At 38.9% G+C, this 25203-nt stretch overlaps 1 protein-coding gene across 1 annotated transcript in view; it reads left to right on the top strand.

The window, feature by feature from the left end:
• LOC102482393 (ras-associated and pleckstrin homology domains-containing protein 1) overlaps window positions 1–25203 on the top strand; it is a 59642-nt gene that overhangs the window by 21930 nt on the left and 12509 nt on the right. Inside the window, exons 5-11 of the mRNA XM_027773660.1 lie at window positions 6167–6241; window positions 15293–15370; window positions 16074–16233; window positions 18697–18818; window positions 20320–20385; window positions 22151–22294; window positions 23172–23282. Coding sequence (XP_027629461.1) covers window positions 6167–6241; window positions 15293–15370; window positions 16074–16233; window positions 18697–18818; window positions 20320–20385; window positions 22151–22294; window positions 23172–23282 — 756 coding nt within the window. The remainder of the gene's footprint in view (window positions 1–6166; window positions 6242–15292; window positions 15371–16073; window positions 16234–18696; window positions 18819–20319; window positions 20386–22150; window positions 22295–23171; window positions 23283–25203) is intronic.

Below are 25203 nucleotides of genomic sequence, written 5' to 3'. Positions count from 1 at the left end.
TGGGAAACCACACCCCCCTTAAAAAAAAACCCTCCAAAAAAAAAAAAAAAAAAAGTACACAATGAAAAAGCAGCCAAAAACCCTATACCCAGGACCACAGTTAGCATAATGACTATGGCTATGTCACTGGACTCCCATGTAGTCGATCGCGGTTTGAGTCCCAGACCCAGTGGCTTAAAATACTCATGCTGGGTGTGTGTGCGTGGGTGCTCACGCTCCATCCAGAGAGAATGGAGGAGAAGGGATTGCGGCGTGGCCATCCCCCCTGGGGAGTGATTTCTTGCTTTCTGTCTCTGTCTCTGTCTGGCGAGCATATGTGCCCTGTAGCAAAAATGTCTCAAAAAAAAACCCTATGCCCATTATAACAAGCACTTTATATTTAAGAGAATTAAGAAAATTAGAGCCCTCCCCCTTTTAAAAAATAAATTCAAGAAAAAGAATGAGCAGAAATACGAGTGGATCCCAGCATTAAAATGTGTTATTTAACCTACACGTCCATGGTAAGAGAGGGATAATGTGCTAATAAGCCTGTTTACACTCAAAGTGGAGAAAATGGGGAAGTGAGATGGGTCTTATTTATATTCATAGTTGACAGGACAATTTCCAGCATTATAATGTAGGTTGAGGAAGTGATAAAATGATTCTGATAATTAGGTTTTTCTACAATGTAGATTTCTCATTGTGCTGTAAATATTTAAAGTAATTTGACATGAGTAATACGAAATATTTTAAATCAGCCTTTAGTAATGAAACTCAGTGAAATTCTTGCACTTCAGGTGTTTCCACTAATTTAGTTTTTTTTTTTTTTAATTTATTAAAAAAGAGAGAAGCACCTCCAACAGGATCTTCATTCCACAGTCCACCCCTAGCCTGAGCCAGCCAGGACTGTGGGCACGTGTGCACACTCCTAGCGTGTACAGGGAGACCTCAGAACACAAGCCACAGAACTTGCCGTGTGCCTTCAGTATTGCAGAGCATTGCATTACCACAGCACCACCTGGCTTAATATTGTTTAATTCTTAACTTAGTAAAAGGAATTTCTGTTCTCTCCCGTCATTTACTTGTGTGTTGCTGAGTACACACTGATGCTGCCAGGTGTGGTATTGACAACTCTTATTTCAAACTAGATTTTCAATGATGAAGTGATTTTCTTTTTTCTTTTCTTTTTTTTTTAATATTGCCACAGGGCTCATATGCCCGCAGGAGAGACAGACAGATGCAATTGAGAAAGCTCCCCCTATGGGGAGTGGACACACTATATACAGTTCCTTTCCCTCTCTTCTTAGGATTTAAGGCCCACATACACATGCACCTGGTGTGTTTTTCAAGCTGCTAGATCCAGGACTCAAGCCATGCAGTCAGCCATGCGGGATCCAGCTATATTAGCAAACAGCTGGCCCAGGATTTTCTGGCATTATGAATAACCCTGCATAAATTTTGAACACAGATGTGCAGACTTTTCTCAATTTTTGATGGAATAATAGCATTCCTGAAAAATTCATTGACATTCATTAACATTATACAGAACACCTTGTGTTGATGTATAAATGGAGTTGGTTAGGTCCTATGCTCACATTGTCGTAATAGCATTTCTCATCTGTACAGTGTTTCATGAAAACACATTACAAAATCATGTGAGATATGGGACTTTTGTCGTTACATGTCATTGCAGAGCCTATAGCATTTCTGAATTCCATCTCAATAAATGCCAGTAACTCTCCCTCTGCTCTTTATTGTAACAGCCCATAATGTCCTCCACACTTTCTGAAATGCCTCCTTGAAGGCAGTACCATCCTCTTTGAGAGTCTTAAATGTCTCCATTTGCTCTCTCTCTGCTCCCACCCAACCCCAACCCACAGCCACCTCTTACTGGTCCTCTAGGACTGTAAACTTTTTCAGAAATACTTAACTAAGCCCCTAATTTGGGGTTATTCATCTCTTGTGTGCCCCCATGTCCCTGAACACACTGTACTATGGTTGCTAGTAAGTCTTTTGTCCCCCCAGTGAGACCCTAAATTCAGTGAAGGCAAGGAATGCCTATGTTGGGCACCTTGTCATCTCCAGCGCCTGGCAAGGGTTCAGGCTCAAACCATCCTTAGCACTTAATAAGTAGTTGAATAAATGAAAGAGAAAAAATGGCAGAGAGAAAATAAACCAATGAAGTGATTTATAAATAAGACGGAAATCATTTGTAGTGGTAAGTGAAAGAAAATGTAAGACTGCTCACATGTAGCTATGTGCATTTTTGTTAACTGGCAACATGTGCCAAGACTGAAGGCTGATTGGATGACATGCCCAAACTACGATTTGACTTCTAAGTCCTTTGACTGCACACCACTGTTGTCATCCCCCTTACATCCTTACACCCCTGCCCCTTCTTGAAGAGCCAAGAATTCTAAGAGATGTGTAACTGCCAACAGTGGGAGAAGATAGAAAAGAAAGTGTTTATTGAAGGAAGGAGTTTGCTGCTTCTGGTTTCTAGATATTCATTCTTTCTGCTACAGAGGCCTACAGTTTACATGGAAGTAACATGGTGACCTGGTCACCTTCCCTGCTGGGGGACCTAGCAGGGAATATCTATATAACCTATCAAAGTGTGAAGTGTGACATAATTTCTTTTCTTTTTTTTTGGAGAGGTTTTTGCTATAGGGTGCGAGCACTCAACAGAGAGAGACAGAAAGACAGAAAGCAAGAATCACCCCCCGGGGGGGATGGCCACACCGCAATCCCTTCTCCTCCTTTCTCCTCTCAGAATCTTGGGCACGCACGTACATGCACCTGGCGTGAGTTTTAAGCCATCGGGTCCGGGATGCGAACCACGGTCGACCACATGGGAGTTCAACGACACAGCCTAACTGCTGGTCCCATGATATTTTTTAAGAGTTTTTTTTGCTTGTTTGTTTTTGTTTTGTTTTTGTTTGTTTGTTTGTTTGTTTGTTTGCTAGAGGGCATGTGTGCTCGCCAGAGAGACAGAAAGCGAGGAATCACCCCAGGGAAGATGGCCACACTGTGATCCCTTCATTTCCATTCTCCCTTTAGGATTTGCGGCAAACATGTAGGCATGTCCAGTGTGAGTTTTAAACCTTTGAATCTGGGACTCGAACCACAGTCGGCCATGTAGGAGTCTGGTGACATAGCCATTATGCCATCTGCTGGTCCCAGCACGATGTAATTTCTGATCATGTTTAAGTCTCATTTTTTAGATGCATATGCACGCTCTTTAAAAAGCTCATGAAAAGACTTTTATGAAAAAACTATGCTTGGATTTAAAAATCTTTTGTGCCAAACTAAATTCATACTTTAATTCCATTTTTCCATAGGCTTTTAAATTTTGAGGTCACCAACCATAATTACCTCCTTTTTATATTAAGCTATTAAAATATCTTAATATTTTAAAGTAGATAATTTCTACTTCCAAGTCTTTAAGCAAATACAGTCAAATATCATTGCCTTGGGACCAGCAGTTAGCGTAATGGCTATGTCGCTGAACTCCCATGTAGTCGACCGCAGTTCATGTCCTGGACCTGGTGGCTTAAACTCACGCCAGGCGCATGTGCGCGCGTGCTCAAGATTTCGAGAGGAGAATGGAGGAGAAGGGATTGCAGTGTAGCCATCCCCCCCGAGGGATGATTTCTCGCTTTCTATCTGTCTCTCTCTGTCTTTCTAGTGAGCGCATGAGCCCTATAGCAAAAGAAACTCTCAAAAAAAGAAAAAAAAAAAAATTGCCTCTTACTGATCAAATTACAAATTTTGGGGAGATGAAGTGTTCAAATGGTAAGAATTAGAGGATTGATTAAATATTGTTCGGTTTTTGTCTTTTTCTTTTTTAAAGCTTAAATTTGAATTCAATACCTTATATTAACATTTACCAAATCACAGTTGTTTTTGATGAGCTGAGGTAGGTTTCATTTTTTTCGTTTTTGAAATATAATTATCTGGAAATATACATATACTTACTTGAAGATCTTTTTCTAAAAAAAAAAAGCAACCTTATAAGTAAGATAAATAGGCTTATAAGAAATTCTTTTCTTTCTTTTTTTCTTTTTTGAGAGGTTTTTGCTCTCAAATTATTTTCTTGAAATGCATCCTATGTATATTTTACATAGTACTCATGTAGGAATTTTTACCCATACGTGTGAACAACAAAAGAAGGCATAGGAAAAAGAACAAAAAGAATTATACTCTTTTTTCCCCTAAGTTTTTGTCGTAGGGTACATGCACTCACCGAAGAGAGAGAGTAAAAGGGAAAGTGAGAAATCACCCCCCAGAGGGAATGGCCACGTCACAGTCCCTTCTGCATTCTGCTAGGGTTTTGGGCCTGGGATTTTGGTTACCTGTGATGGCAGTCACAGTCCCTTCTGCATTCTGCTAGGGTTTGGGGCCTAGGATTTTGGTTACCCATGATGGCATGATTTTCAAGCAGCCAGGTCCAGGACTCAAACTGCAATTGTCCATGTGGATGTCCGGCGCCTTAACCACCATGCCACCTTTTGGCCCCAATGTGGTTGTTCTTTTTAATTGCTTTTTATTCTTTGTTCTTCCCAATTTTCTCCTTGGTTTTAGCTGATCATTTACCTCAAACTAAACCAGAATTTTAGTAATTTCTGATTTTCTTGTGTCTTTATGAGTGAGCCAATCAATCTTCACCTTTAGAACTACTACACTACGTAGGTAAATGAGGACCTGATTTTCTCTGTTCTTGTTACTGCTTGACTTCATTAGTACTAATCTTAGTGACTGTGTCAGTTTTTTTTAACCTAAGTTTCCTTCTGTGTTTTGTTTTGTTTTTTTTACATAACAGGTGAGAGGGGCAACTATGCTTAAATTAAAACCCAGCTTTAAATAATATAGGCAATGAAATACCACATATCAATCTCAACATAGTCTAAATCTGAGCAAAGATTAAGTTAATATTGTCTCTGTAATAATGTTTCTGATCTTGAAATAGGATATTTCATCATCTGCGACCACATGCTTTCTGACAGTGGGTGCTGCTCTAGTATTTGTTTACATAAGTTTTTTTCAGAGAATTTGTCTGGAAAGAATAACTTGATATACAGTTAGATTTTATAAATTATAACCAACAAGTTCCTTCCTCTTCTTAAAGCCTATACGAGACCTACACGGCTTTAAATGGTATATGCTGGTGAGAACAGAGTAAAACTAAAAGTCATTTTTAAGACTTAATTTATATATTTTATAAATATAATGTGGAATATTTTCTATAATACTGCTCAACTATGCCATGCATTGTTTTAAACAGTGATTAGTAACTACATAGTGTTAAAAAAAATACTAATTTAGAATTATTTAGGGACAGCGAAGTCTGAATTACATGAGCATCAAAAGAGCTGCAACTTAAGAAAAAATACAATATAGTTGTCTAGACGCTACCCTATAACATTACTAAGAAGTTATTAAGGGAGAAAATGATAAGTCATATGTTATTCACAAATCATTTTTATGAAAATATATATTCATTACTCAAATAAGTTTAACCATTATATTAAGGGAACAGCATTTATTAATATTCTGCTCTTGTTATGCGAGTCCTTTACTGTGTAACATCATCCTATTAGTATTCTGATAGGAGTGAGTTAGTAAAAATTTTACTGAATGTAGGCATACCCATCAGACAAAATATTTATGGATATTTTTCCTCTTTGTATGCCGTTCATTTAATGATCAGAAATACTTGTCAAAGTCCTAAAAATGACTTTTAGTTTTACTCTGTTCTCATCAGCATATACCATTTAAAGCTGTGTAGGTCTCGTATAGGCTTTAAGAAGAGGAAGGGGCTTATTGGTCATTGGTCTCTGACGGGTCTGTCACTGTGCACAGTGTTCAGGAACTTGCCTAGAAGGCAGACCAGCTCTGTGATCTTTGTAGGTATGATCAATTTTCCCAGAGAGCCAGGGGCCCAGCTCGGCCATGCCTATGGACATAGACGGTGTCTTTACCTGCCCCCTCCTTTCCTTTTTATTTATTTTAAAACATTTGTTTGGTGTGTGTGGACATATTTCATTTAGTTACAGAAAGGGAACTGAGATTTATAATAATAGAGAATCATTCCTTGTCTACTTTATATTTATATTTTAAACACATAAAACCTCCACTGACTTCTGTTATTGCCTTTTTTGTTTTTCTCTTTCTCTTTCTGCATAAGCACTCCTATCTGGACAGGGAAACCTCCCTTCTTCTGAGAAACATTGCAGGAAAGCCTTCTCATTTGCTGACCAAGGTGATACTGTTTTCCACATGCATGTAACTGTATACCGCCTTGTAGGTAGAGTATAATTTCTGGTTTTGATTGTGCTCTCAGATTATTGCTTCCTTATTTCAGCACCTTCGCCCTTTATAGAGGTACATTTTCTCTTACCGAGGATAATTTACTGCGTTTAATAGCTATTAGACACTATCGAGAGTGGAAGAGATTTTCAGTAATTTTCATTAGTTTCTTAACTTCATAAATACCTACTAGTCTCCCAAGTATATTGCACTTTGCTTAGCTTAACATTGTACTGCATTTTAAAGTCTAGAAACTTTGCTTTAATTTTAACTTTCACTACTAATGATTATACCGTGAGTTTCTTTATTAAGCTTTGCTTTCTAGTTCTTGTTTATGTTAGCAGCTCCTCATTTAATTAAAGCATTTAGCCCTGTAGACAGAATCTAAGTTTATAACTTAGTCAAAATGGAAGAGAAAGCTGTAATTTTAATCTCTCACTTCTTCACCCTCAGAGTGGTTTGAATCAATTGAACTAAATTTTTATTGTGCTGGTATTTTACATCAGTTTAAAATCTTTTAGCCATTATCACCATTGACGAGGGAGTAACAGAATGGGAAAGTTAATCGCTATCTACTGCTTCTCTAGCTTGCTTTTATTTCGTGATCTTATTAGATAATGTTAAATTTAAGAATGTCAGACTTGCTTATAGTTTGTGAAGAATATACATAGTAATTATGGGTAAATGTCTCTAAGTTATTGTATCTGAGGAATTTCAAAAAGTTATCCTATTTTTTAATTACCTAACCTTATAAATTTATAGAAGTTGTAGACTAAAACTAAAATCTCACAAGAGCAATGGGGTCCATTCTCTTGCCTGCATTTCTCTCTTTAAAGCAGATTTATGAATGAAGGTAGAAGCTTAATGTTCGGGGAAGTTTAGAAGTCTAAGCAGGTTATAGCCATGTAGTTTATAAGCCTAGCAAAGCCCTTCTTTCCTCTCCTCCACTGTCCCCTCTTCTTTCTCGCTTTACTCTCTCTCTCCCTGGAGGCCACATCCAGCAACAGAGATCTTGTTCTAGATCAGCTCTCTCCCCTGAGAGCACATTTCCAGAGAGCTGTTAGGCATTTCCTAAAGATCACCGGCATCTTACTAGCACATTAAATCTCACAGATGCTTAGCATCCTCACCCACACTTGGGGGCTTCACATTGTATATCCACCTTCCAACATTCAGGCTCCTGTGCAGGTTGCTGCCTCTCTCACAGTTACCTAGGTTTGAGCCTTCTTATCATCTCTGGCACCCTTCTTCTTCTCCTCACTTCATATCGCAGCTCTCTAGTGAAGCTTGTCACAGTCTGCAGGATTTATTGACTTCACCCATCCACTTCATCCGATCGCCACCACTCTGATAGGGCTCTGATCTCTTCCTGGAGCTGCTGCAGTTGTCTCTTCACTCTTGTTCATCCTTTGTACACTGCTCTCAGATTACATTTAACATTTGTCATGTCTCCTATTTATTTATGCAGCAATATTTATTGATCCATGCACTGAGCAGGGTGCTGGGATACAACTTGGTATAAAATAGGCATGTTCTCTAGCCTCAGAATTCCAGGGCTACTTTTGCAGATAGATAATTTAAAAAAGCCAGTATTCAAAAAAAAAAAAGTATTCTATGTCATGTTAAGTGCTGTGAGGAAAACAAGGTCAAGAAGTCGAGAATACTGAGGGAGAATCGGGAATACATAAGGCCCTTCTAGTGAGGTAATGTTTCTCCTAAAACCTGAAGGATGGGAAGAAGCCAGTCTGAGGGTAAAGGGACTCTTGCATGTGGATAGATAGGCCAAAGGAGAAAAGAGCTTGACATGCTTGAGAAGCCGAAAAAAGACCGTGACAGTTGAATACAAATACAAGTGTCTCGATTTGGGTTTGAGAGGTAGGCCATAGACACATCACTCAAGCCATGCTAATAGGCCATTTTAATTTTTCTCTTAATGCAGTGGGAAACTATTGAAAAGCTAACTTTATTCATCTAGTCAGTAGACATTGCCTGAGTACCTGCTATGCGGCAGGCAATGTTTGCAGCCTTAGAGTTGTGGTAAGAAACGAAACAAAATTCTTACCACAGGAAGAGTTGTTTTTGCAAGTTTTTGGATAAACACAGTCAGCCATAGCTTCTCATCGCCCTCTGCTCAAGGGACAGCAATGCCAACTGCAGTGTCAGAACCGTTCCTGCTTGCACCTCAGCTTCTCCCGTTCGCCAGAAGGTAGCTTTGGCATTTGTGGCCAGGATCTGACTCTAGTACTGCCTAGTACTATCCTAGTTATATGCAACAAGCAATTTGAGTGGAATGTGATTCACTAGCGTGAGCCTAAACATTCAGGTGTGTCGGGAGGTGGGGAAGGAGGTGGTGGTCGAAGTTCCCAGGAAGCCCAGTCAGTGCCCTCTCAACCAGGGCATCTGGCTGTTATGAAACTAAACTGGTATTGGACCTCGTGCATACCGTATCCCATGTGGCAGTCTGGCTCCTCTTACCCAGAGAGCATGGTGACCCAGCCCCTGGCCCCTCGGATGTGTCTGATGAAAGCAGCCAGCACTCTCCCACAGCAGGACAGCGCAGCACCTGGTGGTTAGTACACCACAGAATAGATGGGGCAGCACTGCGCTAGGCCAAACCAGCTTTTCACTGATCTAGCTGTCAGTGTAGCACTGTTGATGAAATAACCATCCTCCATATGGTTCTGAGCCAGGGCCCGTTGCAAAAGCAATGCCAACCCGTTTCTTCTCAGTGGCAGTAGGCTCAGCACAGTACTGTCTTCCATTATGGGAGGGGAGGCAGAGGACCACCTGCTGATCTGACATCCCTTAATCTCTGGGCCATTCTAAAGCCTTCCCTGACCTCCTAGAGCAGACTTTGTCTTTACTCCTCTATTCTGCTTCGTTTTTTCCTATGGCATTTGTCAGTCACTAACCCTGCACATCCATTTCTTTATCGTCTTGTCTCTCTTATTAAATGTAATCTCCATGAGAGCAAGAACTCTGTAAGATGTATATCAAGTAAAAGAAAGGTCTTTTAGTGACCATCGAACTTTTTAAGAATTGCTCTAATGTTATTCACCACTTGATTCAGAGGAGTTACAAAATGCTATTACACTATTGAACATCTTTTATGTTTGACAAGCAGTTTCATTTGCTGGGATCCAAAAAGTTGAAACTATTAGATTGTCAGGAAAGTCATGATGTATTTTTCTGTTTTTCTATAGAAAAATGTGTCATGACTTTGCAGACAACCCAATATAACCCTTATTGACAAAAGAAACAGTGATGTTTTTGTGGAGAGCAAGCAGTTACTTCCTTGGTAACTACCTGTATGATCATAGAAATATTACAGTTTTAGAGGCCAGCAGGTGGCATGATGGTTGAGGCACTGGACACTCCCACATGACCTACCGCAGTTTGTCCCGGATCTGGTGGCTTGCTTTCTCATTTCTCTCTCTCTGGTCAAATTAAAATGAATGAATAATAAAATTAAATAAATAAATCATTCTTAAAAAGAAATATTACAGCTTTCTAAGCCTTAATTGGCAGAGTGGATATAATAATATGGGCCTTGGATTATTGTTGAGAATTAAATGAGGATACAATGGCTGACTTACCTCACAGTGTGTCAAGTTTTAGGTGTTCAGTTCATGTTAGCTCTTTTCTTAGTGGGCGTCTATCAGTTTCACAGTTTCTTCAGAGAAAATAGTTACTTGGGAACCAGCAGTTAGCATAATGGCTATGTCGCTGGACTCCCATGTAGTCGACCGCGGTTCGCTTCCTGGATCCGGTGGCTTAAAACTCACGTCGGGCGCGTGTGCGTGCATGCCCAAGATCCCGAGAGGAGAATGGAGGAGAAGGGATTGCGGCGTGACCATCCCCCCTGGGGGGGGTGATTTCTCGCTTTCTGTCTCTATGTCTCTCTCTGTCTGTCTGGTGAGCGCACACACCCTATAGCGAAAACCTCTTCAAAAAAGAGAAAATAGTTACTATTATTATTTTACTTGTAAGCAGTATTATAGAATAGAGCGTTTCATGAACATTAAACTGTTTATATACATTATTTATTGCCATAATGAGTGAAATAAGATCCTAAAGAAAATGAATTTCAACTGAGTATGTTCTGAACCCATAAAACCTTAATTTCTCAGTCAGAGGAATTCACTTGCTATCTTTTAGCAATTGTAACTCTTTCTGTAAGTATTCTAATTTTTACACTGTAGAGAATGTTCTAACACTTTGTTACCACAGCCTTGGCTTTCATTTTATCATAAGATCTTCCCTCAGTTTTTGTCCTTTATGTAAAATTTGAGGCAACTTGGCATTTGATGGTTATTGATAGCCGTACAGGACTTTTTCAGTAGAAAATGGGTTGCCTTTTGCTCTTCTAAGAGAAGGGATGAGAGAGAAAGTTATGTTTTTATATGTGTGAGGTATCTTTTACTTGTGTAGGATGATTGAGAGACAATGTGAAGAAAGGAATAGTCAAAAGATATGGGGCAAAAGCCTTAAGACCTGAGTTTGTCAGCAAAGCATGAGATGAATAAAGCTTTGTCCTTATGTATAAGCCTTGGGCTGCAGACTTTGAACACAGGTTTGCATTGCCTTTATAAATAAACTACTGGAAGTTTCTAGGTGTATCACCTAAGCACTTCAGTAAAGATGTATTGATCTTTCCTGTATTGCACAACACTTAGGAGCTTAAGACAGTTTTTTCTTTTTTCCCCAGGTGGTTGTGGTTAAAAGATAAGGTTATGGCTTAAATATAGCAGATACAAATTGAACTGAGGAAGATCTTCTTACGCACTGGAAGCATAAAATACTATAAATATTGGGGCCAGCAGGTGGCATGGTAGTTAAAGCTCTGGACTTACACATGACCGACCACAGTTCAAGTCCCCGAGCCAGTGGCTTGAAAATTACTGCAGGCAGTGTGCATGCAATGCCAGAATTCCTGAGAGGAGAATAGAGAAAAAAGGGATTACAGTGTAGCCACCTGGGGAGGTGTGATTTCTCACTTTCCCTCTCTGTCTCTCTCCAGGAAGCACACGTTCCCCATGGCAAAAACCTATCAAATTGCTAGCTGGCCCCAACATGATTTCTTGATGCCTAGGAAATCTAATTGGTTTAATGTATGTTAATGTATTGCATAGGTCTCTTGTTTAATCCTTTAATTCCATTATGTCAGCTTTTTCCTGTTAGCCAGTAGAACTGAAACTGACCTGTGAGTTTAAGCTAGTGGTATAATTGAGTGACGCTTTATATCAGCATTTCAAAAGATAGTACTGGTTGTGTTCTGTTGTATTTGACAAATACGATTAAACTGAAATGCATTGGGGGTATGAAAATACTAGTTTCATATTTATGACCAGTATTAGAATAATATTTAAATTGTTATATTCCTTTTTTCTTAATAAGCTGTATTTAAATCAAAAAAAAAAAGGCAAGACAGTTTTTGGCTCACAGTAAAATTGAGCAGAAAGTACGCATACCCCTTCCCCACACACACACACTCATCATTATCACCCAAAGTCCACAGTTTACATTAGGGTTCACACTTGGTCTTGCACATTCTGCGAGTTTGACAGATATGAAAGGCCATGTGTCTGCCTTCCTGGTATCACACAGACTAGTCTTTATGGTTCTGACTTTTCCAGTGTCATATAGTTAGAGCTGTACAATATATAGCTCTCTTTAGACTGTCTTAACTTAGTTAGCATAGGTATTGAAGGGTTTTCCTTTTTTTTGTGGCTTGACAGCCCTTCTCTTTTTAGCACAGAAATGATATTCCATTGTCTCGGTGTACCAGTTTGTTTATTCACTTACTAGAGGACATCTTTGTTGCTTCCAAGTTTTGATGGTTGTGAGTAAGCATCAGTGACAGGTTTTCATGCAGATCTACGTAAGTTTTCAACTCATTTGGGTAAATACCAAGGAGCACAATTGCTGGATCACATGCTCAGAGTGCCTTCAGCTCTGTAAGAAACTGCGGAACTGTTTAACACAGCGGCTGTGCCATCTTGCGTTCCCACCAGCCCTGCCTGAGTATTCCTGCCCTTTCACAGCCCCACCAGCGTCTGGTGTCAGCGTTCTGGATCTGGGCCATTCTAATAGGTGTGTGGTGGTCTCTTGCTATTTAAATTTGCAACTCACTACAGAAAAATTATATTTAGCATCTTTTTATATGCTTATTTGCCATCTGTATATTTTCTTTGATGAAGTGTCTGCTCAGGTCTGTGCCTTTTTAAAATCAGGTTGTTCATTTTCTTGAATTTTAAGAATTCTTTCTTGGATAGCAGCCCTTTATCAGAATTATGTCTTTTGCAAATATTTTTCACTCTGTGTCTTGTCTTCTCATTCTCTTGAATATTCCTTTTTTTTCCCCTCAAGTGTTTTTGGCTTTGAGGACATCTTCTAAAGTTTTCTTATAACATCTGCAGATTAATTGTAATATCATAAAGAACTTGGCCATTTATAAGTTCATATTTGTATTCCAAATACACCAAGTATTGATGCCATGTAATCCACTTCCAATTTACTCTTCAGGGATGTGAAATAAAGCTGGCGAACATGCTTTGGTAAATTTTCTTTCTCTATAACAGCTATTCATGCCAATGTAAGGATGTAGGAAGTGAGCCAAGAGGAGTATGAGATTATCCCTCGAAAAAGCACTCATAAAACTTCTTCCCTCTTTCTCTTCTGAAAAATGGTCAATTAGATGATTTTGTAAAAATTACCGGAAAATGCTTTCAAATTCCTTTATAGAGTAGTGTTCTACTCATCAAAAACACAGTAAGGGGTTTGTTATTTACCTAATAATGACTCAGAACTCTAGAAACTGAGAGTTTTAATGACAGTAGTTTATTTTCTTATTTTATAACCTGCTTTAAAAAGAGAAAATATTTTTCTTATGTTAAAATGCCAACATATTTTATAATTCTGTTATATGTTTATTTGCATGAAGGAATAGTGAAAAAATAGAATGATTTAATCTTTTTTTAAAGGAAAATATCTATGCTAGTAAGGAATTGAGTCTTATCTTACCCTTCTCCATTTGTTAAAATAAAGTTCTTTGTCCTCTGCCTTATTGGGTTTACGGATAGTATTTCCAGACCTTAGTTATAATGTTAATTTGCTGGTTTCTTTATTAAAAGGGGTCAGATTTCTGGCGAGCAAGTCTGCTGCCTTCCCTAACCACTGTTTCTTCTGTTCCACGGAGTAGTAAACACTAAGCTTGAAATGAAGGGAGACAGCCCTAAAGTATGAAAAGGAGGGACAAGCAATTCATAAACGAGAAAGCCAACAGAATTGAGGCAAACAGGAAGCAGATATATTAAGTGAACTGAGTTTTTGTTTTTGTTTTTTGCTCTGGAAATTTGTTAATGAAGACTAATGAAGACTAATACATGGACCGTGGCTTTTAATCACAATCTAGAAAGGATAAAATTTGGCTAATATAATTTGACTTGTCTTTTTAAAAAAGACATATTAAAAAGGAGAATATATAAGCTAGCATTTTTTAAAGATATTTTCCAGAAAAAGAGCTTAGAAATAGAAAATAATCCTTTATAAGCAAAGATTTACTTACTTTTTTTTCAATTGGAGATTTAATACTATAGTGGATTATGGCCTATTGCTGGAAATTACAAGTAAGTACTGGTGTTATGCTATATTTTTTAAAAAAATGGGCAGATGGTTTTATTATATTTTTAGTGTTTTTGTACTATTTATGACTTTATAATCAAAGTATTTCAAGTTAGAAGTTGCTAGAAATTTTTTTCAAATAATTATTTTATTTATCGTTATTATTTTTTAATTTGACCACAGAGTGGGAAAGTCAGAAAGCAAGCTGCCAGGTCCAGGACACTAACCACAGTCAGCCATGTGGGAGTCCAGTACCTTAACCACAACACCACCTTCCCACTCTAGAAATTGTTATTTAGAAAGTTGTGTTTAGCAGAGCCGGCAGGTAACATAGTAGTAAAGGCACTGGACTCCCACAGGGGCAATTGCGGTTTGAATCCTGGACCTGGTGGCGTGCTTTCTCACTTTCCCTCTCTCTCTCTCTCTCACTCTGTCTCTCTCTGGTCAAATTAAAATAAATAAGTAAATAAAGTTAAATAAAGTAATTCTTAAGAAGAAGAAAGTCATGTTTAGCATTTTATAAAATTTTACCAATAATTTAATTTAATTTATGACTTTACTAATATGAGATACTGATTACACTGTGTGATTTTTTTTTTTGTCCAAGACAGAGTAAAATTTAGGATATGAGGCAGCCTCCTGTATTTGCATCCGTATATTAGAATATACCTACTTTTTTAAAAATAATTATTTTATTTATTATCATTATTATTTTTAATTTGGCCAGTCAGAGACAGAGAGATTGAGGGAAAGCAAGAAAACAAGCCTCCAGGTCTGGAACTTGAACCTCTGTTGCCCATGTGGGAGTCCAGTTCCTTACTCACTGTACCACTTGCAAATCCCATACCCACAGTTTTACTTAACTGTATTTATAAAGTAGCAAATAAGTAGTTTCCTTGGTCTTGCTGTAGATATTTTTATGATGGTACACTTTCAGTGTAACAGAACATTAGTACGTGGAAGCCTGTCTGTGCCTCGGCCAGTGGGAATTCAGAGCTGAGGGAGTATGCTGTCAGATTGGCAGGCTCGCTGGTGGCCCTTAAACCTCCGTGCTTCCCGTCCCCCAGAACCTGAAAGTCCTCTGCTTCAGGTTGACAGAATCAAATTTACTGCATCACAGATTTCTTTATCCTGTAGACTCTGGAAGCTAGTTTTATTATAAGGTATCTTCGAGTCTGTATCTGTAGTCTGCATCCTTTCTTTACAGCATATCCGCTCTCACTTTGTGAACAGGATTATTTTTTAATGTGCTCTATAAAAGTGTGTGAAATTAATATTCTTAATGAAGTTTGATGCTAGGAATATCCGTAAGGATAAAAAAGACTTCTCAGATATTAAGGCACCTTAGCATTAGTTTACCTGAAATGCTTTGTGTTCACAGGAAGAACAGGCAGCGAAATTGAAAGCGGAGAAGATCAGAGTTGCTCTAGAGAAAATTAAAGAGGCACAAGTGAAAAAGGTGATATGTGGGGTTTCTCCTGGTTTGGGATTCTTACCAGTTTTACAGATTTGTAAAGGCTTGCCTTATTTATATAAGGTACCTCTGAAATATGGCAAGGCAGAGGGGTATTTCTTCCTATTATGTATTTTCATAAGCAGTATTGTTTTGTGTGAGTGGATAAAGCACACTTTTAAAGAAATTTTTTAAATAAAATAAATTCTCCTAAAAGAGTAAAACAAGATAGTCCTATCGGGCACAGCAATGGGAGTGCACACTGCTAAGGTCCTGTGCTCCGCAGGCTGGGACCACAGGGGAGACCCAGGTTCAGTTACCAGTCTAACCTAAAGGCTGTGCGCTGTGGTGTACACCTGCAGTCCTGGTGACGGGAAGAGGCGGAGGCAGGAGAAACACAAGCTCTTGCCTTTTAAAAAGAGCCAGATATGGTGGTGCACACCGTTAGTCTCAGCTGAGAAGCAGGAGGATCGTGAAACTGTCTTTAAAAACCAAACAAAAAGCCCACTTTTATATTTCAAAAGATATCTTACCTTTATTTGTATAGATTATTTGATATCTAGCTGTCAGCCTATCTTTCTTGCATAATAAAGTCGGTTGTGTTTTAATGTATATTTAAAGACAATCAGAATATTATTTAAATTAGAAGAAATCCTTTTGTAAAGTGCCATATTTGGTTTGCATTTATTTCCCTTTTTACCTGTTTCAGCTGGTGATTAGAGTCCACATGTCTGATGACAGCTCTAAAACCATGATGGTGGATGAGAGACAGACTGTGAGACAAGTGCTGGATAACCTGATGGACAAATCCCACTGCGGTTATAGTTTAGACTGGTCACTGGTGGAGACCATTTCTGAGTTGCAAATGGGTTAGTAATACTTGCTTTAATAGCTTTTTAATTCTGTATAATTCCAACAGTCTTCATATTGATTAGAGCGTTTGATGTAAAATCACTTGTTATAATTGGGCTTTGTTTTACATTATTTTTTTCTCAAGTATCTTGAGTGTTTTTTGAATGTAAAATAATTTCCAGTTCACCTCAGATTTTATAATGGCTAGAACACTTTTAAAAAAAAAAAAATTGCTAGGGCAGGCAAGTGGTGTAGTAGTTAAAGGTAATGGATTCCCAGGACCAGCAGTCAGTGTAATGGCTATGTCGCTGGACTTCCATGTAGTCGACCGCAGTTCGAGTCCCAGACCCAGTAGCTTAATCTCACACCCGGTGCGTGTGTGTGCGTGCCCAAAATCCCAAAAGGACAGTGGAGGAGAAGGGATTGCAGCGTGGCCATCTCCCCTGGGGGGTGATTTCTTGCTTTCTGTCTCTCTGTCTCTCTCTGTCTTTCAGGCGAGCGCACACGCCCTATAGCAAAACCTTTTCCAAAAAAGGAAAAAAAAAAAGGCAGTGGATTCCCACATGGACAATTACGGTTCAAGTCCTGGACCTGATGGCTTGCTTTCTCACTTTCTCTCTCTCTCTCTCTCTCTCTCTCTCTCTCTCTCTCTCTCTCTCTCTCTCTCTCTCTCTCTCTCTCTCTCTCTCTCTCTCTCTCTCTCTGTCTTTGTCTGGTCAAATTAAAAAAAAATAAGTGGAATTAAAAAAATAAATAATTCTTTTTTTTAATAAATTGCTAAAGGGTGCATATGCTTCCTAGAGAAAGAGAGAGGAAAAGTAGAAAAGCACCCCCCATGGGGAATGATCACACTGCAGTCCCTTCTCCATTTGTCCTTCTTTTTGGGATTTTGGGCAGCACATACACATTCCTGGCATGTTTTTTAAGTCACGCCAGTATAGAACTTGAACCACACGGTTGGCCATGTTGGATTTAGCTGCCTTAACCACCATGCCACCAGCTGGCACCATTTTTTTTTTTTCTTAAGGTTTTTGCCATTTGGCATGTGTGCTTACCAGAGAGAGACAGGGGGTTTGGGGAGGATTGAAAAATCACTGCCTAGGGAAGATGACCACAGCATAGTTCTTTCTCCTACATTCTCCTCTTAGGATTTTGGGCACACAAGCACACATGCCCAGCATAATTTTCAAGCTATCAGGTCCAAGACTTGAACTGTGGTCAGCCATGTAATAATCCAGCATCTTAACCGCAATGCCACTTGCTGTCCCCCCCCCCAATATTTTTTTAAACAGTAACAATATTTTTTCCTTTAAAGAACTGCATGGAGCAATATATTTACTAAAGATCATTTTATTTGCATTCATATTGAAGTCTTTATACTAGCATTTGACTTTCAGGGAAATAAAGCATATCAAGAAATTTTAAAGAATCAACTTGTTCAATATATGACATGTTTTTTGATTCCTAATTAGAAAATACAGCTATGTTTAAAATTAAACAGCAGTCAAGCTGGCCCCATAATCTAGTGGTTAAGGCAGCTAGATTCCACATGGCCAATTATGGTTTGAATCCCAGGCCCAGTGGCTTACAAAATACACCAGGTGTGTGCGCATGTGTGCTCCAAATCCCAACAGGATGGAGGAATGGAAAAGGGACCGAGACCACACCCCCCTGGGGTGTGCTTTCTTCCCCTTTTTCTGTCTCTCTCTGTCTCTCTCTTTAATGAGCATATGAACCCTCTGGCAATAAAAAAATAATTAACAACACTCATGAGTCAAAGAATAAACCTTTTTGGAAAAATTTTAAATGCCAATAACTAAATGCTTTTGGAAGTACTTTATAAACTGGAACAAATGTGTCTTATTTTTAAGAGTGGGAGGCTGAAGCATGATGTACTGCAAGTCAGATGACCTGGATTCTGGTCTCAGTTTTTCTGTGTATGACCTTGGTTAGGTCATTTGACCTCACTAGAACAAGGATCCTTGTTTCCAAAATGAGGAAAGACCAGATGATCGCCAAGAACCAAGGGCTGTAGTTTGATTCGTTGGTTCTGATGTGAATTTCCTTGCAAAGTTTCATGTCTTTCATGCATTTCTGATGAATACAGGTTGAGGACCCTTAGCTGCAATGCTTAGGACCAGAATCCAAGGAGATTTCCTTTTTTTTTTTTTTTTTTTTTTTTTTTTGGATTTTTTACATTTATGTAATGAGATTTTTTTTGGATGGGACTCAAGTGTAAACACAGAATTCATTTTATGTTTCGTATATCCTTAAACACAGCCTGAAGGGAATTTTATACAGCATTTTTGTGTTGCAGTTTTGGACTGTGATTCATCTCCTGAGTTCAGGTGTAGAATTTTCCACTGTGGCATCATGTCAGCCCTCAAAATTCTTTGAATTTTTGGAGCGTTTTGGGGTTTTGGAGTAGGGATGCTTAACCTATACTAAGAAAAAAAAATCAATATTCTATTTTGGGACAGAGAGAATTTTTGAAGACCATGAAAACTTGGTTGAAAATCTTCTTAACTGGACAAGAGATAGCCAAAACAAGCTTATATTTATGGAACGTATAGAAAAAAATGCACTCTTCAAAAACCCACAGGTAAGACTGAATAGCTTTTTTTTTTAGGGTTTTGCCATAAGGCACGTGCATTTGTTGGAGAGAGACAGAGGACAGAAAGAAAGAAATCACCCTGCAGGAGGATAGCCATACTGCAGTCCCTTCTCCATTCTCCTTTTGGGATTTTGGGCACACGTGTACACGTGCTCGGTGTAATTTTCAAACCACCAGGTCTAGGACTCAAACTGTGGCCGGCCATGTGGAAGTCCAGCCCCTTAGCCACCATGCCACCTACTGGCCCCCAAATAGCACTTTTTAAGTGTGTTCTTTATTTTAATCCTCTCCCTGCGAAGTGAATAGAACTAAGACTGGGGGCCGCGCTAGTAGCAGTGTAGCTGTAAAAACCACAGGAGCATTCGTGGTTGCTCCTGTGGTGAAAGTCAGCTGAGCCAGGTGTCAGGCCTCAGAAAGGTTCCCAGTCACCCAACGGGGTGAACCCTTGTGGGAACAGAAGCAGCTTCAGGGAGTTACCAGGTTTCTCTACTCTGTAACCCAGAGCTGTGCTGATCCCAGCTGTTTATTTGGAGACTTCTTCATCTCATACTTCTTCATCTCATCCAAGGAAAGTACTGCTTTACTTCAGCCATTTTTATTTCTTTTTTTGAATTATTATTGTTTTTTTAGTTTATTGCCAAAAGACACCTGTACTCATTAAAGTGGGAGAGAAGGAAAGAAGGGGGGACACCCTTCAATTGAACACATTGCAATCCTTTTCTTCCATTTTCCATCCCGTCAGCACTTACACACATGTGCTTGGCATGTTTTTCAAGCAGCTGGGGCTGGGATTTGAACCACGGTGGGTCATTTGGTCTCCAGCTCCGTAAATATAATAACTGTAGCTACTGGTCTGGCCCTGAATTATTATTTGTTTTAATTCTGGTAATCTTGATCATAAATGGCTCCACATTCTAGTAGATGTTACTTGACTTATTTAGGATCTTTCTTTATTCCAAAATTATGTTTAAGTTAGTACCTCCAGGCTTTTTTTTTTTTTTTAAATCAGTAGGTGAAGGAAACAAGAACTCACTATACGCAGTATTAGTGAGGGGCCAGCCATAGTGGTGCACAGTGGTGCTACTGCTTGGGAGCTGGACACTGCATGGGGGGCTTGGGTTTGGTTCCTGAGCCAACCAAACACTGCTTCACCACCATCTGGCCACCATGTAGGTGTCAGGATATTCCTGCCCTGGCCTTTTGATCATCTAGGATTATAGGCATATATGTAATGTCAGCTCAGGATGTGGAGGAGAGCAGTTTATGGGAAAATCTCTGACAAATGGAATGGCAAGGAGGAGGCTGGTGTTCAGTGTTTTAGCTTAGCGATGCCATCCATTTAAAGACACCTTTTCAAAGGATCCCTCCCCTCACTCTGCACTGGCAGATATTGACATAGAGTTGGCATTTTTCTAGAAGAAACCACGTATGTGCCTGTGCCAAGGGAATAATAAAATGGGCTTCCTTCTCCTTTCATTTGTTTTTTCAGAATTATCTTCTGGGGAAAAGGGAAACAGCTGAAATGGCAGACAGAAACAAAGAAGTTCTACTGGAGGTATGACTCCCCCCTTCTATTTTCTGCACATTTTAAAATTAAAATATTAAGGACCTTTTGAAGGTAAATATGTCAGTGTTCTACGTTCATAGTTACAGTTGTAACTAGAGAAGCTTCTATTCTTTGCTAGCACAGGGAAGAGAGTCAACTGTGTGAACATGTTAGGCCACTGAAGAAGGTTTTAAAACTATCATTTTGCCAAGGGATATTTTAGTGAATGAAAAGGAGTGACAAACTTCTAGGAAATGACCAGTCAACAAAGGATGTGATTATACTGCTTTTAAAATGTTTAGGCAAAGAGAAATTTGAACGTAAGTAGCTGATCACAAAACATTTTAACCTTTAGCCTTAAATAACTCAATTTTAAAAATCATTTTTTGAAAAAAACATTATTTTGAAGCATACTAAATTTAAGCATAATTGAATTTTTGACTTTGGCTAATTTTAAAGAACTAAAATCAAAGACGTTAGTATGTTTTTGAAAACCTAAGTAAACTTTTGCCCGAGGAAACGTACATTCGCCCAGGAGAGAGAGAGAGTGAGAGAGAGAAAGCACTGGGCATGGTCACACTGCACTGCTCTTCCCTCCATTTCTTCATCGTAGCAGGATTTGGGGTATGCACACGCAAATGCCTGGCATGTTCAAGGTATTGGGCTGAGATTCAAGCTGTGGTTGGGCATGTGGGATCCAGCTTTCTTACACAGCACTTAACCACTATGCTGTGGGACCAGCCCCTGAATCAACTCTTCTGCAAGGCAATTAGGGAAAGGAAGATCAATACTCAAACTTTCATAGAAATACTAGCTACATTTATCCTCTCTATAATTCCTCGTTTTTATGCACTTTGGGGAGAAAAAAATTAATTTAGGCTCAAAATGTCATACGTTAGTGTTTTAGCGAGGATTTTTTTCTTTTACAAGTACATAGTTGATTTATTTGTAATTATTTTGTAAAATTACATCTTTTGTAAGCAGACACTAGACTTCAGAATTTTGCATGTTTATATTCCCTTCAATCTATATTTTTAAGAATTATTTATTTAGTTTTGTTATTTATTAGTATTATTACTACTTTTTTTAAATTTGACCAGTGAGAGAGAAAGGGAAAGTGAAAAAGCAAGCTGCCAGGTCTAGGCTGACTGTAGTCAGCCATGTGGGAGTCTCCAGCACCTTAACCAGCATGCCACCTGTCAGCCCCCATTACTAAATCCTTTAAAAAATAAGTGCCCTCTTTTGTTAGAATCATATAAATGATAGTCTTTAAATTGTTAAATTTAATCATTCAGTTAGCATGTTGCTTTTTTAAAAAAAATTCCTGTTTAGCTTAACAGCTAATATAGATATATTGTTGATTTAGAGAAAAATTAAATCTAATAGTCCATGTTATTCCTCACACTTTTATTAAATTTAGTTTAAGTATGCAGTTTATAAATGCTTGTAAGTACTGTTATGTGCAATTCAGTTGACATTTCAAGTTTGTTTGTTTTTTTTAAACAATTTTAGACAATATTTGTTGGTTAAAATTAATTATTGCATTTATGACTGGCGTTTTTACTTAATGAACTTTTTAAGATTGCCACAGTTGTTCCCAAATAAATTCATAGTGTGTTTAGAATAGCAAGTTCTAATGTAGAAAAATTAGCAGGATGGTTTCTGCAAAACCATTTAGGTTTAATTATAGTGTTGTGCATTTCATGGGCTAAACATAGCTTAGTTTTGAAAATCCAAGGATTATAAACCTTCACATATCTTCTGGTTATTTTAGGAATGTTTTTGTGGAAGTTCTGTAACTGTACCAGAAATCGAAGGAGTCCTTTGGTTGAAAGATGATGGCAAGAAGTCCTGGAAAAAGCGTTACTTTCTCTTGCGAGCTTCTGGTATCTACTATGTTCCTAAAGGAAAAGCAAAGGTGTGTGTTCCGTCTGTTGACTTTTAAACTCCCTCGTTATGTTCATTGCTTTTAATTTGTAGTGAATATGCTGACAGGGGGAATCCAGCTATGTTTGTTTCATCCCACGCAGCAGACATACAGAACATTACTTTGTTTAGTAATTACAAAAAAGAGAAAGCCCCCAAACTTCCTCCTCTGTGATAGTAAGTTTGGCTCATCTTGATTTTGTTACCAATTTGAAATCATATTGAATAGTTCTATTTATTATCCTGGGGACTCTTGACAAAGTAGTTTTTGTTGGGGAAGAGTAGCTTTCAGAGATAATAGGCGTTTCCATCTTGGTTGAGTAACAGACTTCTGCTGTGGGGCCCCTTGTTGTATAATAGCTGTCACTTCTGTGCTTACTGGGGACAAGACTCCCTGAGCACTTTACAACGTCATCTCATCTGGTCTTTACAACAATCTTATGGGCAAATGTGGTTGCCCCATTTAACTAGTGAGGAAACCCCAGTTCCGAATCACTGTACTTGAATTATGCGTTACAGGCACTAAACTACCTGTTTTCTTGTTCTTCCCGGAGAATTCTCTTATACTAGATATATGGTATTGTATTTGATCTTCTATATCTAAAGTATCTTTAAAATGCAAACTGTTTCCAAACAAGTCAGTGTGCATTATGAGCAGCAAGGCAGTAAGTGAACTGCCTTCTTGTTACAGTGTAGATCAAAGAAGAAACATTGAAAGGGAATCTCATGGGCTTGCCTTCTGCAAAATAGCAGTACTATTACTGCTATAATACTTAAGTTTTGATTCTCAACTAGAAACTGTTACCAGGTGTGAAGAATGCCTGTTTGCACATCTTTGTTAATCCCGTCTTTGGGTGTTTGTATCACAGGTCTCTCGGGATCTGGTGTGCTTCCTCCAGTTGGATCACGTCAACGTCTATTACGGCCAGGACTATCGGAACAAGTACAAAGCACCGACAGACTACTGTCTAGTGCTGAAGGTAACAACATACTGCCTTTAAGAATTGTTTTTGATGTTGGACAGAGAGCAGGCGATTGGGCATTTTAGAGTAGCTTGGACCTTCAAGCTTTATTCCATAGGTTTAAACGGCAGTGGAGAAGGGTGTCATGCCGCAGCTGCCCCAGGCCAGTTAGCCAGTTAGATTAGTGTTAGTGAGGAGCAGTGCTGGATTGTGTGTTCTAAATCATCATGTGTCAAACCTGCTTGTTTACAAATGAGACTGGTTTAATCGCAGGCTTACTAGGAAAGCTTAGCTCAGAGCCAGTGTGGAATGTATTTTTGGTTCTTTCCCTGTGCTTACTCAGCAGAACCATCAGAGGGCACTGTGGCCAAGTGCAAACTGGACTGTCATCTGAACAGAAATAATTTTTGTCGTTCTTTTTTTCTCCAAACTGTAGCCAGGGTGGTCCCTGCATGTATTATGATCTAAGCTATTTTTAGGGAGTTTTTGTTTTTCTCCTTTATCTAGGCTTTTGGACTTCTCACACAGATTTTGTCTGTGCTAAAAGAACTACTAGTGATCTACTGGAACATCAATAAAGACTACATGCAAAATGCAGGAAGGTTATGGCGATAATTAAATTGTTCTCCTTGTTTCCATACCAGTGACCCTTTAGTAACCACTTAGTTCTGATATTTATATCATCATGTTTGATTTCCCTGTTCTCTGAGAATTGTCACTTGGTTTTGGGGAGCAGCAGTTACTTAAGATTTGGGGTTGAAGATTTGATTGCTTTGATAAAATTAGGTAGATTATATTAGCAACCCTTCATTAAATAATTCTTTCTTGGACAATACCACCATATCCTATAGGTTGCTTTTGGAAGCAAATGATTTTTTAAAAAATCAAAACAAAGTAGCATAATCCAGCAGTTTTCAAATTGAGGTCCAGGGTCCCCTCTGAGTGCTAAAGCCGTGATGTCAAAATCATTTTCCTAATAATAGTAAGATGTTATTGGCCTCCTGCATTCTCATTATCTCATAGATGTCTGGTGGAGTTTTCTGAGAGGTTCCATTAACATGATGGTGTCCTAGCTGTCTTGGCTAGTGTAATGTGTATTTGTGTATTTCTTTGTTTTCATTTTTTTCTCCATGTTAATTTATAATAAGGTAAGTATTGCAAGTGCAGATATAAACCAGCTCTGTCTTCTCAGGTCCCCACTGGGCCCAAGAATTAAGTTGGCATAGGATAGATTAACCAGGGTCAGCAGGTGGTACAGTGGTTACATTGCGGACTCCCACATGACTGACTGTAGTTCCACTTCTGGATTGGGTGGCTTGAAACTCATGCCAGGCATGTGTGCCTGTGTGCCGAAGATCCCAGAAGGAGAAAGGATCGTGACATGGCCATCCCTCCTGGGGGCTGATTTCTTGCTTTCTGACTTTGGCAGATATAAGCACCCTAAGGCAAAAACCTCTTAAAAATAAAAAGATAAATTAACAGGAGGAAAACAGGACAGGTTGTCCATGGCACAAAAACCCTCATAAAGAAAGAGAAGCCCAGTGAAGCTATTCAAGTCAGTTACTTACATACCGGATTAGATTAAGAATAGTAAATCATGGGACCAGCAGTTAGTGTAATGGCTATGTCGCTGGACTCCCACGTAGTCAACCGTGGTTCGCATCCCGGACCTGGTGGCTTAAAACTCACCCCGGGCGCGTGCGCGTGCGTGCCCAAGATCCCAAGAGGAGAATGGAGGAGAAGGGATTGCGGCGTGACCATCCCCCCTGGGGGGTGATTTCTCGCTGTCTCTCTGTCTCTGTCTGTCTGGCGAGTGCACATGCCCTATAGCAAAAACCTCTAAAAAAATTTTAAAATAGAATAGTAAATCATGAAGAAGCAACTTAATCATATGGTGAGGCTTAAAGAAAAAGAGGTATTTTAACATGGTCCTTACGGT

This window comes from Tupaia chinensis, unplaced genomic scaffold, assembly GCF_000334495.1.
Source record: "Tupaia chinensis unplaced genomic scaffold, TupChi_1.0 Scaffold000361_2, whole genome shotgun sequence".
Classification (NCBI taxonomy): Eukaryota; Metazoa; Chordata; class Mammalia; order Scandentia; family Tupaiidae; genus Tupaia; species Tupaia belangeri.
The sequence above is the reverse complement of the archived record's forward strand: the minus strand, read 5'-3'. Positions and strand labels throughout refer to the sequence as shown.